The sequence below is a fragment of the Haemaphysalis longicornis genome, unplaced genomic scaffold (assembly GCF_048455015.1).
Source record: "Haemaphysalis longicornis isolate Haplotype H1 unplaced genomic scaffold, Haemaphysalis longicornis Haplotype H1 scaffold_1, whole genome shotgun sequence".
Taxonomy (NCBI): domain Eukaryota; kingdom Metazoa; phylum Arthropoda; class Arachnida; order Ixodida; family Ixodidae; genus Haemaphysalis; species Haemaphysalis longicornis.
The window spans coordinates 17954189-17971303 of NW_027526203.1; the positions used below are offsets into that span (position 1 = coordinate 17954189).

General features: G+C 46.7%; 1 protein-coding gene across 1 annotated transcript in view; it reads left to right on the forward strand.

Annotated features, from left to right (window-relative positions):
* Positions 1–254: 254 nt before the first annotated feature.
* The window catches only part of LOC144156312 (uncharacterized), a 31344-nt gene continuing 14483 nt past the window's right edge, over positions 255–17115 (forward strand). Inside the window, exons 1-6 of the mRNA XM_077688323.1 lie at positions 255–295; positions 4550–4745; positions 5390–5469; positions 5974–6044; positions 6805–7056; positions 9894–10039. Of these exons, the coding sequence (XP_077544449.1) occupies positions 255–295; positions 4550–4745; positions 5390–5469; positions 5974–6044; positions 6805–7056; positions 9894–10039 (786 nt within the window). The remainder of the gene's footprint in view (positions 296–4549; positions 4746–5389; positions 5470–5973; positions 6045–6804; positions 7057–9893; positions 10040–17115) is intronic.

Sequence of the window (17115 nt, forward strand, 5' to 3'; positions counted from 1 at the left end):
TCTGAAAAATCGAGGGCGTTTAGCCATGCTCACAACATTGTTATGCGCATTTTGTGCCCGACCGTGCGGTCCGTGCTTCTCCGGGACCGTTTCGACTGAACGTCCGGACGGCCAGGGCCTTCGTGGTTTAGAATAGCAGCTTTTACTCTAACTGAAGTTCCTAGGGTCCTACCGAGCCTCACGACAGTCTGCACCTCAGCTTCGAACATTCAGCTTCGACGGTGCAAAGTCGGAGACTTCGCTAGCTCAGTTCTATGGTCGTCTACGTCGGTGGAAGCATCAAGCTCGTGAAGAGGTAAGTGTTAACACATGTCATACCGCCCTTTTCATACCAAGAAGAAAACACACAGGGTCATGTTGCCTTAATTGTTCGTGGTAGAAGAGTAGGAAAATTGGTAGGCTATTTTCAAAGTGGATAAGCTACGTGCCCTTTCTTGCGAAAGAACACCTGAAACACGCTAGTGTCGTGATTTTTTTTTTGAACTTACAGGCTCATATGCGTAACTGTTGGCTAGAATCTGCTATGGTGCATTACATGGAGGTAAACGTTAACAGCTGTGGTGAGCAGAACTGGGGTTTTAAGATTACATGCACAAATTTAAAGGAAGCAGCTGTTTCAGAGATATTCATTTCGGCATCATGTGTCATCGAGACGTCGCTCACTTCGCTTTCATTACAGGGGTTAGCCAAAAATTTCCACCGCAGCCCGAGCATGTGTACGATTGGCCGATGGGTGACCTGCTCCGATTTTAAAGAGAGGCAGACCTACCTCAAGAGACGGCTTATCCTTGCCTTGGCCTACAGGGTGCCACTGTTCTCATTGCGGATGTAAGTATTCCGCAATATGTGCGCTCCCGATCCTGTTTTTCGTAGAGACAGGGCACTTCAAGGATATTCCTCTTGAGGAGCTTAATTATATATATATATATATATATATATATATATATATATAAACAGAAAGAAATGCCGGCAGTCTACAACGCCAAAGAAGGCATAGGGGAATGGTTAGACTATTTTTTACCGTTGGGGACGTTCCATTATTTTTTTATCAATTACGTGAGAAAGAAAGAAAGGCGTGGGTTCGGTCCCCACTGTGGGCGCGTGTTTTCCTTTCTTTCTCACGTAATTAATAAAAATAATAATGTAACGTCACTAACGGTAAAAGATAGTCTAACCATTCCCCTATGCCTTCGTTGGCGTTGTAGACAGCCGGCATTTCTTTCTGTATTTCCTAACGAGCCCCTCATTGGAAAAACCCTATATATATATTACACAGAAATAAGAGTTGGCAGTCAAGAAAACTGAGTCGAGTCACGGCCCGGGGGTTAAAAAGGTCCCCGTCACACCCAGTAGTCCGAGTGGCGCTGGCTACCAGCCCCAAGCACAGGAAACAAAAATACCTTAACATATATACCCCAGAACGTGGAGGGGAAAATCGCCCCGCCGGTAGCGTAGTGGTTATCGCACCAGACCGGTATTCTGGAGATCGTGGGTTCGGATCCCACCTGGCGGGCATTTTTTCTCGCACTTTCCTTCTTTCCAACTTCTTTATCTGTTTCAATGACCTACCACATCCTCCCCTTTGCTTTCCGAGGTTTTTCTATGTTATTTTCAACGAGCCCCTCATTTCCAATGCTGATTCGCTATATATATATATATATATATATATATATATATATATATATATATACAAAGTAGAAGTACGCTCTTCGGAAAGGAAGTCTCCGAAGGGCGTACTTCTACTTTGTGCGTATTCCTGCAGCAACTAAGGACTCGACTCTATATCTCTCGACTATATATGTAAAGGTCACGGTCGCGCAAGGCACGTACGATGTGAGGGTGGCAGCCGGTGGCGCGTGATTGAAGTTGATGCTAATTATAGCAGTGTTTGCGGATGCTATGAGTGGGGAGAATGGCCACTGTAGAGATAGGTATTAAAACGGCGCTCACATTAACTACCCGGCGGTCGGAGCAGCCAACCTAGCCGCAAGTCAAAGAGATGGCGATCGGCGAAGAAACGGTTTCAGACGCGAAACATGCACAGTGGAGTACATAGCTGTATCGTAGCAAGACTTCCGGTTGTCTTGGCAGGACTCAGCGTTCAACCTGGGGGAAGCTCCGGCAATGCACGATCCGCGAAACAAATTGATCTGTCATGTTGACTGATGGAGAAACCGGGCAGGAAAAGAAAGATGCATGCAGAACGAATGGTGGATGCCAGCCATACACGAGAAACACGGTGAAAATGCATTGAGCAGCAGTGTTGTAGGCGTACGTTAGAAAATGAAAAATCACTGTTAGGTCATTTGCCCAAGGATGATAACTCGCCGTATAGGGTCAAAGGACAAACGTGCAAGTAGTGCGTCTGAGGAAACAAACCAGTTGAGATTACTGTCAGATGCCCATGAGAAGACGGAAGCGGGAGAGCTTCCATTAGCATGGGGGGTTTCGAAGCAGCCTCAGAGTATGACATGGCATGGACGGTACGAGGGATGGGTAACTGATGGAACCGGCGCCATGGACGCAAGCTCCGCCTCGATGAGGTACCACAGGCAAGTAATGTTCGGACGACAGTTGTCTCGGGGGGAGCACGGTGAGCTACGGTTTTCTAGTTCCTCATGGAAGTTGACCAAGACTAAGGCTGCAGGCGAAGACACTGCAACTGGTAGAGACGTAGGCCGGTTGTGCGCACATCGCTGACGCTCGTGGGATTCTGAAAAGCAAGGACGTTAAACGGCCCCTGAGATGCATTTCAAACTGGTTTTGTTTGTGTCAGAAATATACGTTTCTAGTTCTTGTTGAGGCAAGCCCAAAAAAGTAAGCATATTCGCTCACGCGAACAAACGTTATTATCCCACTAAAAAGAACTATTTGCGGGCTTCCTGGCTCGCGATGTCCTAGAAGTCGGACATCGTTCGAGGTGAAGCACTCATTTCATCGTGGGCCGCCTGAGTTCGCTTCTATGTCCGCGATTTTTGACGGCGGCGGTTCTTCCCGCGTTTGTTTACAGCATCGTCGTTAAGATTGGTTACTTCAGGAAGTGGGTCGCACATGGGAAATGCTTTTTTTTTCAGCTAGTTTCCCAGTTCTTCAGGACATTGAGCAGGAGGTACTGTGTATACTGTGATTGCGGGAGTCAATTTCGCATGCGTGAGGATTTCTGTGAACGGTACGTCACTTTTACCGTCGCTGCATAGCTCCCTGCGCCAGCGAAGTGTACGCTCGCGTCTTGATTAGATTACAGCATATGCACTGCGCTCGGTACTAATACAAGTAATCTAGTAATGTTTTATGATGTATGTATTGCGTTCTTTATGCTAAATTATGCTGAGGAGTACGACAAATGACAATTTTATCAAATGGGCGAGCAAAATACCTATTCCTATCCTCCCACGCTTCAAATGGTTGAGATGCGTTTATGAACTCAGAAAGCTCATTAACGCTTTTAAAATCATGTTGGGCAAGATAATATAAGTAACAGCGGAATAATATTCTGGTTACTTCGCGAGAACTAAGAAACGTAGGATCTTTCACTTAAAACAAAATTGATTGTTTGATTGTAGGGTTGAACACGCCGACGCAACGCAGGCGATAAGGCGCGCCGCAGTGGAGGGCTCCGGATTAATTTTGACTACCTGGGGATCATTTACGTGCGCCGAAATCTCAAACACACGGGCGTTTTCGCTTTTCGCCTCCACCAGAAAAGCGGCCGCCGCGACCGGGAATCGAACCCCCAACCTCGGGCTCAGCAGCACGGCACGACCGCATATGCTGCCCAAACGTCGGCACAGATGGCCAAGCCCACATGTGCACTGTGTTATCGACGGGTACGTGCACTCCTTCAGCTGTAGAATCTGTTGTCTCTCGCTCAGCGTGCGACGACTTAGCGCCTTCACCTGCAATGCCGGAGGGCGCGTCTACACGGTGCGATTTTCGTCTGCAAATTTCTCATATGCAGCGCCGCTCGAGTGGCAAACCGATTTTTTCTTTCGTGTTTCACCACTGCTGTGACAAATTGCCAAATGCCAAGCGGCGTTCGTAGGCATGGAGCACAGAAGACGTCGGCTGTTCCAAACATTTGGTAGTTTAGTCATTGCGCAGCAAGACCAAATTATAGTGTCTAGGGATTCTAGGGATTCTAGTTCACTCTAGCAAAACCGTTCTGCTGTAGCGCAGCGCCGCACTGCCGCAGCTGTGAATTCGCAGGCGAAATTCACTAAAGACGCTAGGCAGCTCCGTTTTGTCCGAAACGGAAACAAGCGTGTGCGCCAGTTTTGCTAGGTATGAATAGGAAGTAGGAATGGCTATTTTATGTTTAAGAAAAAATTTCGAAGTATCTCGTTGATGAATTTGGCATTTCCAGCAGAAACACAAAATTTTTGAAGAGAACGACATCTAAATATAAAGTCGTGTTTTTTCTCCAGCGGCAGCCAATCCCACCGTTACTCCTTTTCGGCCCTCTGGTGCTGCTGGTTTGAACGCGCCGGCAAAGCCGCGCGCGACTCAAGCCGCCGGCTGCATTTGGCACTGCTTGCACTTGCTCTACTAGCTTCCTTGTTCTCTGGTACAACTGGTACTACTGGTCAGGAAGGGCGCCATCGGGGTCGCTCGCACTGCAGGAGTGCCGACCACCAGCTCTGACGTCCGTTGGCCGTACCGCTGACTTCATGCCGGCCCCTGCCATCCAGGTGCTGCTTGGTTCCGTCATACGCCAGAGCCGAAAGGTGAACGTTCTGATTCAGTGGGTGCGTAGCCAAGTATCCCCTTTGGTCTACATCCAGATGTTAATTGGCACGAATGTCGGTGTCAATCTACGCTGTCTAACGCGCCTTTGCATCGTGCCTGCTAGAGCACGCATGCTTGCACGTTCGGGTCTTGGTACGAACCGTACGCAGTATATTATTTTCCAACGCCGCCTCGTTTTGTGTGCTGTTCTCGCCGAATGTGTGACTTTTTCAAGCGACGATATTTTGACGAACGCGGGGTGGTGAGATTTGCCGTGGAAACGCCTTTCACTGTAAGACTTGTTCGCGTGCTTTGTTTTGGACGTGAATCTAGTGTAGGACTCGTCAGCAGGCTTTCCCTTTTGACAGGCTTTCTAGGCTGATAACTTGCGCAGTGCGGTCTTTGTAAACGCCCCGTTACGTCGTACGCCCGGTCGAGGCAACTACTGGCTGAATATACCGAAAGGCTAACTGAAACGTGCACTACTTCACGTGGAACGCCTGTAGAAGCCGAGGTATCCGTGGCGTTTGAAATAGGCGACGTGCAGCTCATGTTCAAATAAATGTAATAATTAAACCAAAGCTTAGACGAAACACTATGTGACAGTGCTTGTTTTCTTATTGGTTAGAACTCCTTTGCTTCGCTTTTCTTGTGTTCATCTCAGCTCGGCTGTTTCAACGACAAGAACGCCAAACTCTCCGAGCTAGGAGATGGGCTCAAGCTACTGAAGCTCCTTCCAAGCATGTGAGTTCTGTCATTTTACTCTTCTCTGTATTACCGGAACTTTGTGCACGCAGGAATTGCTACATCCTAAGGTGCCTCAAAACCTATTATGGAACACTTACCTGGAACCAATTCTGCTATGTGCTTTAATTCTCAGATCAATTTAGATTGCAATGAGTAAGGTGAACCCCGGGCAGTGTTGTAGCAGCCCGTAGCAAATGCCGAGGAGTTAAAACATGAATCCAAGCTCGTATTCATTCCAGGACACAAAGTAACTTGCCTTGTTACAAAAAGAACGAAAAAAAGGCAGCTGTTGGTGCGGCACCCATTTTGTGTTTTGACTGAACCATTGAACTTTTCAAATGTTTGTTGTAGTTTTGCTTGTTATGTTTCTTAAAGTCATGTTTAACTTTTGAAATGGGTTAACAATTACAGGACCTAATTAAAGATGTGATCCACATTGTTACAAAACCCATTAACCCCCTTGGCCGAGCTTTCTGATCCTAGCTCGTGTTTGGTTTTTAGCAAGCCCGAGTGTGCAGCCGAGGATGTTACCCCTGTGGAAGCGTTTGTTCCCATCGAACAGACTGTAATCGGTGAGTCCAATTTGCAATTGCCTTTACCTTCCATTGACGCTCTCCTCTTAGTTTTTCTTGAAAGTTATAATTAACCGCAGAGTGTGATTAAAACTCCAAACGTAGGCCTGGGCAATGACCTACAGAGTCAGGGACTGTTTCAATGCTTTTGATTCTAGATATGACCCTTTGTGGTTGTGTGATGAACAGTCACTGTTAGCCTCATAGAGAGGCAGTAATGTCATAAATGGAAATTATTTTACTTCATGTTTTAGCATGACTTTTGGCCACTTGATTGATTACGGGGCTCCTTTATGTAGTCTTGGCCGCACCTTGGGTATTCGGAGGATTCTCCGCACCACGGGAATATGTGGGGAAAAGGAATGCTGGACTGCTTCTCCGGGAGTCTCCAGTGACCCCGAGACTAAATCAGAGGCCTGGTGATAGCAGGAGGCATGTAACCAAAGAGCGGTGCTGTCTAAAAGGGATTTTGGAAAGAACAGAAAATGCTGGTGAACATCTCCGACCCCAGTATCTGGACATCTGAGTAGGGAAGTAGTAACGAGATGGCCAGTTGTTTTTCTCTGTCCCACTAGAATGTCGAGAGGGGAAACCTCCTCCGCTACTTTCTGCTACCTTCGTAATCCAGGAACCTTCGATGTGGCTGTGACTGCCAAATGAAAATGGGACTGTCAGTTTTCATGCACTGTAACCTATTTTCATTGGGGAAAATGACTGGCATGAATTGCCTCTTGTTCACCTTGCCGTCTTTCTTCCGCAGGCTTGCATGGCTACCTGCCGCCTGGCTTCCTGTCGTCGGCCAGCAAGAGTGACTGCCGTGATGGCATCTTGGCTCTGGCTGCGGCTCTGGCCCTGTCTTCTGTCGTGCTTCATGCCACCTGGTGCGGAGCAACCGAAGACATGCGCCCCCTGCTGGCGCTCGAAGAAGCTTCGAAGTCATTTATCAAGGACGTGGTGCAGACCGCCAGTGCGTGGGACAGTGTCCTTAGAAACCTGCGGTCATACCTGCGAGGTCAGTCAAAATCATTCGTTTTCATAATTCCTCGCGCTATTCGCCCCGAGATCGATCACAGTCGGCCCCTGGGGGAAAGGAGGCACGAACCGCACCTAGCGTGGATCCCGCCCACGCATCGTCTGCTTGTTTAAGTTGCGTGCGGTGTAATGCGCGCGCTGCACACGATTAAAAATATACGCCCTTTTTCGGCAGTAAGCAATGGCATATTGATTGATTGATTGTGGGTTTTAACGCGCCGACGCAATGCAGGCGATGAGGCGAGCTGTAGTGGAGGGCTCCGGATTAATTTTGACCACCTGGGGATCTTTATCGTGCGCCGAAATCTCGTACACACGGGCGTTTTTGCTTTTCGCCTCCATCAGAAAAGCGGCCGCCGCGGCCGGGAATCGAACCCGCGACCTCGTGCTCAGCAGCGCAACGCCTTAGCCACTGAGCCACCGCGGCGGGTAAGCAATGGAATAGTTACCTCTGCTTGCGGATTTCATCTAAAATTCCCCGCATTTCCCCGAGGGGAAGAATGTGAAAGTGCGAATGCTCGAGTTGAATTTGCGTGGTTCGGTAATGTTCGCGAAAGAGAGATCACACACACACACACAACTACAAAGAAAGAAAGATGCATTTATTCACAGACACCTATTTGTGTTGTCGTTGTACTTGATTGCTAGAGCGGATATCAGCTTTGAAATTTCGTGTCAGTACTCCTTTAAGCGGGTGCATTAGCCCTTCTCACGCCCGATTCCTGGCCAATCCCCCACGTGGGTATGTGCCATGTCAGCGGCCAGGCAGCGCGCGCCCATCTCCCCCCGTTGCCAAGGAAGACGAGGAGATAACTGGCCAATCCCCCACGTGGGTATGTGATGCGGACATCGCCGGTGGACGCAGGTTCAGGGTCGCTGAAGAAGTGCATTGCACTTAAAAAACGATATAATCAGCCGCCGTTGTGGCATACTGCGCTAGTTTAGTTCCGCAAAGCATCATCGCCGTGGTCACCGCTTCAGCGTGAAACGGGTTTATAAACATTGCTTCGGCAGTTAGCACTTTTCTTATTGATGAGTGCAGTTGCCTGCCGTTTCCCGAACGTCATAGGGTGGGTTTTGAAAGAGGCGTGCTGATTATTTAAAAGAGAAAAGTAACCACATCAAACGGGTAAGTGGCAAGACCCGTACGTATACCCGTACGTTTGCCACACCCTTGTAAAATTGATCTGTGCCCTTTAACAAAAAAGAAACAACAAAAACAATTACACTGCGCACGACCAGGGCGCTATCGTTCACACATTAACGGAAATGTGTTTTACACATGCAAAGTCTATGTCAGGGAATTATACCCGTACTTTTTTGAAAATAAATACCATTTTTGGACAGGCGTTGCTTATGCTGTGCAACATTTTTGCTAATTTTACGTATTATTTAAAATACGTTTCTGTGTATGCGCAAGAGTATTTCAGGGGTATCTCTCGGTAAAATTAAGCAGTTGTGAGTTCGCGTCTGAGCTGTGGCATTTCTTGTGTCATTTTTACATATCCCATTTTCAAATCACGACATGAATCACCTTGTACAAAATGTGCTCCGCTCAGCATAACCGAATGATGATTTTTTTGTCGCCAAATTGCTGGCATTAAATACTAATTTGAAAAAGGTTAGCCGCAATTCCTGGGAAGTCTCTGGCCGAAAGGGCTTTTTGCGTTACATTCGTTCTCTTCTCGCTTTGTTTGGAGCATTGGCAGGATCCCAAAGAAAAGGAAAGCACACAAAATATTTATCCGTGCCATTTTTAACGACTCCTCAAAGAGTAAATGCCAATACAGAAGCGATATTCAGTTGACAACACGTCGGAGTTACCGGGAACCCGTTGCGTTATTTCGTAACAAAATATAAAAAGGAACGTTTTACCACATCTGCAACAGGGCAACTTCACTCTCCATCTTTATCGTTGTGTGATTGAGTGTTGTTTATTATCTTTGAGAGCGAGTATATGCAAGATCGCTGGTCACTTTGCAGAAATCCAGCTTGACATGACATGTTGATTGCACTGCGTCAGTTAGCAATTTAATTCACCGTTTAACTTCCGATCGAAGCCTTGCATAAGCGACTCGCGCGTAATTTACCCGTCCGATCGTTTTGCATTTATAATCTCTGCGTTCGTTAAAATTGAGAAATTATACTTTGCCTTCCGAACACCCAAAAAAGTATCGTAAGCTTTTACCAAAACTTTCGGGGCAGTGAAGTGCTGTTTCTGTTTCAGGCAAAAGGAATAATGCTTCATGTTACCAACGAAAGTTATTGAAACTGGTGTCGTAAACTAAATTCCAGAGGTTGAGGTTTCCTGATTTGTCCCTATTTCTGTTTTTATTGAAGTCATACTCGAGAAAGATCGAGCTTGCTACGAGCCACGGTGTGAAGGTTCATTATAATTATTTCAACCGTTCTGAGATTCCCGATGGGTCGCCGCTTTTTTGACGAAGGAATGAAAGCTTATTGCCACTTCCATGCAATACATTGAACGTTCAGGAACCGAACTACAGCGCACCACTCTGGCCTGCGCCTTTCGTGCGCACATACGGCGCGAAAAAGGTACAAAGCGCGCCCGCAGTGTGCATTCTCACGCTACCGCTCAGTGGAGCATCCACACTAGCAGCGCGACGCTGTCGCCTCCTATAGGTCGATCTCGCGGCCATTAGCGCTTCGTGCTTGAGAGCCATGAGACTTTCTCAGCAAAGCTGTGTGCCTCTTCCCCCAGCGGTTTCATCTCCGTTGGCAAAAATGCCAAGGCACCGAGACTACTACGTCACAGGGAAACGATTGATCATAAAAACTGTTGTTTTCCTTTTCTAGCCAAGACTGCTGAGACAAGGCCTTCGGCTGCGATCTCCCCTCCGTCATGCCCGGCCTACAGTGCCAGTTTCACCTTCTCTCCGACGAGTGCTGACTCGCCTTCGAAGCCTTCGCCCCTCAAGACGCCAGAGCGCCATCCTCTCAAGGTGAGCGCACGGCTGCCCGTTTTTATTATTTGTTTGTACTTCGTTCTTGTATAACATGTCCTGTTATGCCCCGCATAATGAACCTTAACAACGGCCACTCGTTACCCCCCCATGTTTCTTGTCGCTCCTGCACACTCTTTCAGACCAATGATTCCGTAGGGAGCCTGCCTGTTACTCTCAATCCACAGATTGAAGGCGGGCCAGTTGGTGCTCTCAATCGCTGCTTCGAAAGTTTCTGTTTACTCACGCGATTGATTCGTCCTAAAACAAAGTTTTCCCAAGTGTCTTTACATCTGTTCAGTGATCTCTGCAGCCTTCACTTTCCTGTGATTCTTCCTTCTTGGGATGCGAAGACCCTAACCACAGTAACTGGTAGTTTTGCCCCTGCTAGTTTCCTCCCCATTGTCTGGCTCTTGTTTTTAAACAGGCCTCGAACTGCCTCTAAGCCACGTGTTCACTTGTAGCAAGCTGCAACAGTTGCCTCGTCTTACCAATGTCAAACTCATCAGGCGTTTCTCTTGCTTCATTCAGTCTCTGAAACGCAAGGCTTTGACGACAGCGTTGAAGTATTAAAAGAACCATTTAGACAAGGTACAACTGTGTTTTTTTCAATGAACCAGACTTTGGTGGCCCACTCAACTACATTTCATGTTCGAAACCGGTTTTGAACTCTTTCGTTTAGGCGATAAAACCGCCGATTTTGAGTGGTTCCACATAGCATTTTTCCGTCTTGAGCTACTGGACGCATTTAGCATTCCTATGTATGAAATTGTAGCTTATAGTTTCCTCTTTCAAACACATAACAGTAGTTCTGTGAAAGGTACAATTGTGAAAGGTACAAGGGACAGGTTGCAGCCTGCCTCGTCGGCCAACGCCGGTTTGAATCACGCCGATAGCGAGGCGCCTGCGACCCAGACGTGTAGCGACGCGTTTGAATTGTCGGCTGCAAGTGTGAGTCACAGAGAGGGGGGGTGAGGAGGGGGCGGGGGCTGTTTGAAAGGCGCACGTAGTGGAGGGTTTGCCACACCGCCGAGGAGTATTGTACGAAGCACAGCGGCGGGCTGATTCGTAACAACACCAAGTTCTGGATTTATGCGGGCTCGTCAACCTAGCGGCCCTGATGGCTGTGCAACCCCGCGAAGCCACTCGAGAGTAAGTCGGTCTTTCGAAATTATGCATCCAAGCAGACTTCTTTGTGTTCTCACAGAAACTCTTTATCACTTCAGTGCTAAAAAACAAGGAAAAAGAAATCCAGCACTCTTATTAAGCGTCGGGCGTCGCTCCGCAGCGCTAATCTCACACGAGTGGCAGGCTGTGTTGAAGGTGATAACGCGATACGGCGCAGTGCATTTGGCAAAATATCCCCGCCCCACGCTGCCCAGACCCTACACATGAAAGTAAAACGACAGTCGTCAGATAGAAACCACATTTTGATTATAAATGCAGCACAAATATAAAAACAATGATGATGATTGTTGGGTTTTTGGGTGCAAGACCGACTATGGGCAAAGAGCGCCAAAAAATAAGTTACTGAATTTTGATGAGAGCGTAAATACTAAAACATGTGACTAAAAGTAAAAGTGTCGCAAAACAAAAGACAATGGAGATGGCTGTGTATAGGGCCGGGATGACTACACGTGATATGACAAGAGCTGCAGAAAGTTTACCTTATCTAAAAACTTAGATCACGGTGACGAAAACATTGGTTCGTCGGCTAAAAAGTATGATGGGTGCAGTGAAATGTGTCGTCGAAATAATTCAGGGAAATGTTTGTGTCGTGTGGTGTCAAGTGCCTAGCATGTGATTAGTATGTGGACTTCGGATAGGTCCCTTCCACACCTGCTACATATGGGTCGCGAAGATCCAGTGAGCAGGTGTGAGTGCCTTACATGTGTGTGGCCTATCCAAGCGTAGCCAGGGCGACTTCAGCGTATCTGTTGTGTACGTCAGTTGTGTAGCGTCTCAATTGTGGTTTGATTACATGTAGTTTGTTGTCTGTTTGTTGACTCCAGTACAATTGCCTCGTGTTACGAAGCTGTCATCTGATCTGTGTCTCCAGATCGGTGTAAGGTACTGTTGTAATGTCAAGTGTAGTCATGAGAGCAGCATCACCAGCCATTTGATCGGCGGCCTCATTGCCAGGGATTCCACAGTGCCCTGGTACCCAGCATATAGTTATATGAAGATTTGAGGCATATGCAGTCATTAGCACCTTGCAAAGAGCATTGATCACATAGTTTTTAGATGACCTTCCTAATGACACCACCTGTACAACGCTTAGAGAATCTGTGTACACGATGGAGTTGAGAATTTTACGTTTGATTATGTGGTTTGAAACGAGTAAAATGCCATACGCTTCTTGCGTGTTAATACTGTTATGAAAACTTATTGTTTTGCTAACTCTAAAATTTGGTCCGTGCGCTGCACAGCAGACAGTAGAACCAGTTTTCGACGCGTCGCTATAGAATTCTGGGCACCTGTACTTGTCCTGCAGGAACAGGAAGTGCTGCAGAATTGCACTCCTGGGTGCCCTATTTTTTTCTACTAGTGTGAATGATAGGTCGCATGATACAGGACGAAGGTGCCATGATGGAATAAAATTATGGATGGGTGCCTTCTGCGTGTCTGACAGAGGCACCTTAAGTGCAGAAGCCTCCTCCCTAACTCTAAGAGAGAAAGGTAAGAGATAGATGGCCTGTTTAAAAAGAGCTGTATATTTAATGTATCGTTCATGATAGGATTAAAAAGATGGTTGGTAAGAGACACGATCTTGGATGCATACAGCAAGTCAACATACTTCCGCTGATGCCCTAGGCACCATTTCTCACACTCGACATACAGACTCTCGACAGGACTAGTGCGGAAAGCGCCGCATGAGAGGCGAAGGCCAAGATGCAGCACGGGGTCGAGCATTTTGAGTGCTGTCTTTGTAGCAGACTCATAGACGACACTGCCGTAGTCGAGCCGAGACCCCACGAAGGCCGTGTAAAGGCGCAGCAGGAGTTCTTTGTCGGCCCCATAAGATTGATGTGAGAGGACCTTAAGAATATTCACAGTTTTTAAGCATTTGCATTTAGCTGTCTGATATGCGGGATGAATGTAAGCTTTTTGTCGAATAAAATACCTAAGAACTTGTGTTCCTTGTTCACAGGAATCGACATGCTGTTAAGAGTGATGTCTGGGTCTGGGTGGACCCTACGCTTCCTGGAGAACATAACACAAAAGCTTTTTCCGGGATTCAGTTTCAAACCATTCTTGTCAGCCCAGCTGGAAAGTTTGTTGACACCCAGCTGGACGTGACGTTCGCAGATGGACATATTACATGATTTAAAGGATATCTGTACGTCATCTACATACATGAAATAAGAGATTGTAGGTGGGAATGCCTTCCCAAGAGAGTTCATCATTACTATGAAAAGAGTGCTGCTCAATACACCACCTTGCGGCACGCCAGTTTCTTGCACGTGAACCTTTGAGAGTTCACTACCGACTCTCACTCGAAACGTCCTCTTAGACAAGTAACTAATAAGGGTGTTTAACCCGTTACCCGATACACCGAATGAATTGAGGTCACTAAGTATGCCGTAACGCCAAGCGGTGTCGTAGGCCTTCTCGATGTCAAAAAACACCGTAATACAGAACTGTGTGTACGAAGGCATCCTTTTTATATGATTCCAACGAAACCAATTGATCGTTGGTGGATCTCCCCGCCCTGAAGCCAGCCTGGCAACTCTCGAGAAGACCATCGTACTCAAGAAAGTACACGAGTCTCCTGTTGATCATGTTCTCTAGAAGCTTGGACAGGCAGCTGGTCAGGGCGATGGGTCGATAAGTGGCGGGAGAGAAAGGGCCCTTCCCTTCCTTCAGGAATGCCACTACTAAGGCCTCCCTCCAAGCATTTGGAAGGTGCCCCGGAAGCCACATGTTGTTGTATAGATGTCGGAGTGTTTCAAGAGTATATGGGTGTACATGTTGTATCATGGTGAATGTGATTTTGTCTGGACCTGGAGCTGAAGGCTTACGTGTGGTCACAGAGGCCTTCAGCTCAAGAATTGAAAAAGGAGTATTCTAGGTTGTTATCCCGAAGGAATTTGTTATCACGCAGGGACTTCTTTTCCGCAGATGATTTGTGTTTTATGAAAGTGTTTGTGTAGTGTGCTGAGCTGGACACGTGTTCGAAGTGTTGTGCGAGTGAGTTAGCCTGGTCTTCAAGTGTGTCCCCTATAGTGCTGACCAGGGGCAGGCTATGTGTATGTTGTCCTTTAAGTCTTCGTATTCTTATCCATACCTTGTGAGTGTTGGTGTAGGAGTTGATGGAAGTGAGGAAGGCGCGCCAAATCTCCATTTTCATCTCAGGACGCACCCGCTTCCCAAAAGCCTTTCTGCGTTTAAAAGAAATGAGATTACCCGACGTGGGGTACCGGCAAAGGACACCTCACGCCTTGTTCTGGGCCTCTCGTGCCCGCCTACAGTCCTCGTTCCACCAGGGCCTCCTTCGGTTTTGGGGTGCACTGGAGGCCTGGGGAATGGACTTTTGGCAGGCGTCGAGGATGTGCGCCGTGATGAGTTAGGCGGGTTCCTCCACGTGTAGGTGTTTTATGGATGTGTGGTGTAGTTTAGATGTTTCTGTAAATGTACTCCAATATACTTTTGATTCATTAAACCGTTTATGGGAAGATGGACTGCTTGGGCCTCTACCTATATACGTTAGTGAAGTGGGGAAGTGGTCACTACCATACGGGTCAGAGCCCACGCCCCACTCAAGACATGGGAAGAGAATTGCAGAACCAATATCCAAGTCAAGATGTGAGTATGTATTGTGTCCTAAGTTATTGTATGTACGCTGTTTTTTTTTTTGTTGAAAAGGCATGCTCCTGAAGATGTAAGGAATTTCTCTATCAGGCGACCTCGGGCATCCGTTCTGGAGAAGGCCCAAAGAGATTTGTGTGTATTAAAGGCCAACTGCACTCAAATTTTCGACAACGTAAAAATAATGTCACCTAACAGTTCATATAAAAAGGGTGCGAAATGCAAAATACTGCGCTTCAAACATCAACGCGCGCGACGCAAACGGCTCGCGACATTCGCGTTTTGGGAACCGAAACTGAATAGAAAAGGCGGCCATTGCGGCGGCCGGACGTGACGTACGTGAGGGAACGGAAGCGACCGCGCCAGAACCGGCGGCCGCTCAGAGCCGCCTTCAAATGCGCGTGGTAGCGCAGCGTTTCGCTTTTTTATTTCCACAGAAGAACTTCCACTAACGTTTGTCCATGATAATGGAGTTGGGCGCAATTCCGGCATCCCGTTGCTATCAATCGAGATGAAGTAGACCGCCCGACAGTAATTTTTTCCATCATAATAACTGCCGGAATAGCAATTTTTGGCATTGCAAGTAAAACACGGACCCTGATTTACAAAGCTATTTGCTCGTATACGATATCGAAAAGCAGATTTTATTATAGCCGACCCCTCGGCTATCACGTCGCCCTCTCTGAAGGGAACAAATCGCACGCGGGAGGGGATAAATCACTATTTCTACTATACATTACATGCAAACACCTTCGTGAATATCGGCCCAGTATTTTTTCCCCTGTGTGCACATCGAGAATCGAATTATAAAAGGGATCTGAAACCATAAGCCCGCCTCCAGAGCTAAATGACGCCCTAAAACACGAAAGCACTTCCTATCTACCGCTGTTTTCTACTTTAACCAGAGACAGGTACTGTTGAAAACGTTTTGCTTTCAAATTAACTAAATCTAACGCTCAAAGTAAATACTTCACTTGGGAATCGAACAAAAATATAATCTATTGTTAAGGAGAGGAGCAGTTTAGTTTTCGCACTTCCCAAATACGACGGCCAATATTTGTGCGGGTGTATTTGTTACTACGAGAAAGGCTGATTTTGGTTCACTTAGCTAGGGAGACAAAAGTCCCAAAAATGTTTATAGCCGCGTGTACAAGAACTCTATTTGGGTCGTAAAACTTTTGGAAATGTCTAAAGGATAGAGGTGGCGTTGGGCCAGCAAAAATAAGGCCAATATTGGACGCGGAAGTGCAAGTGGTCAATAATTTATAATATATCTTTTTTTTCTGTGGTAAATGCAATAGGAATGACAAATGTAAGGCAAGTGCTCCTTTTGCGCTATTTTTTTCTTTGAGTAAAAATATTATCAAGTAAAACACGTTCGCAAGCGCCTGAATAGGTTTAAGCTTCTAATCATTTAATTTTTTTTGCATTGAGAAAAATGGGGGATATTACTGCCTATGCGGTTAGTTTAAACATTTGATGGCGGCGCCGCTACAGCGTGCTGGTGTAGCAGAGAAACCCCGGGCGAACGCATCCCTGCGCCCGGCGGAACGCCCTGCAAGTCGCCGGAGAAGCGCGAGCTTCGCGGGACAGGTTCCCCAACCTCCGTCACAGGCCGCTCGGAACTTGTTACGGCGACTCTCCGCCAGGTGCAAACGTCGTCTGCTCGGAAGTACTTTGAACGGCGGTACCTAGCGCTCTCTGTGATTACGAAGCGAAGGACTTCGCCATGGTGATTTTAAGAGCATAGACTACTTATTTGGACAAAAAAAATTTTGAGTGCAGTTGGCCTTTAAGGTCGCCTGTTAGGATTTATGGTTCGGGCAGCTGGTCAACTACCTACTAACATCAAAACCTCTACTTCATCTTATTCGTTCATAAAACATGTCAAACACCACCTAGTTACCTAAGGCTGCCTAAATCAATAAGTACCTATTGCTTATGTCGCTGTTGTTTATATTAATGATGTAAATAATAGCAGTGTGTTTTGATGATCCTTTGCGTTGCACAATTTTCTTTTTTTTTGCAGTACATTTATTTGGTCGATTTCATTTTTCGTTTCTTTTATTCTCACTTATGTTGTGTAAGTCATGCTTCCAGACTTGAATTTACTTTGATGTACTAATGCATTATAACCACTGCCTGTAAATATATACTTTTCATCTGCTTTATGTATTAATAGGAGGTCCCCCTGACAGTTTTGTAACTTTGGGACCTCCTTCTGTAATAAATGTTGTTGCAATGTTGTTGTTGTTGTTGCAATAAAG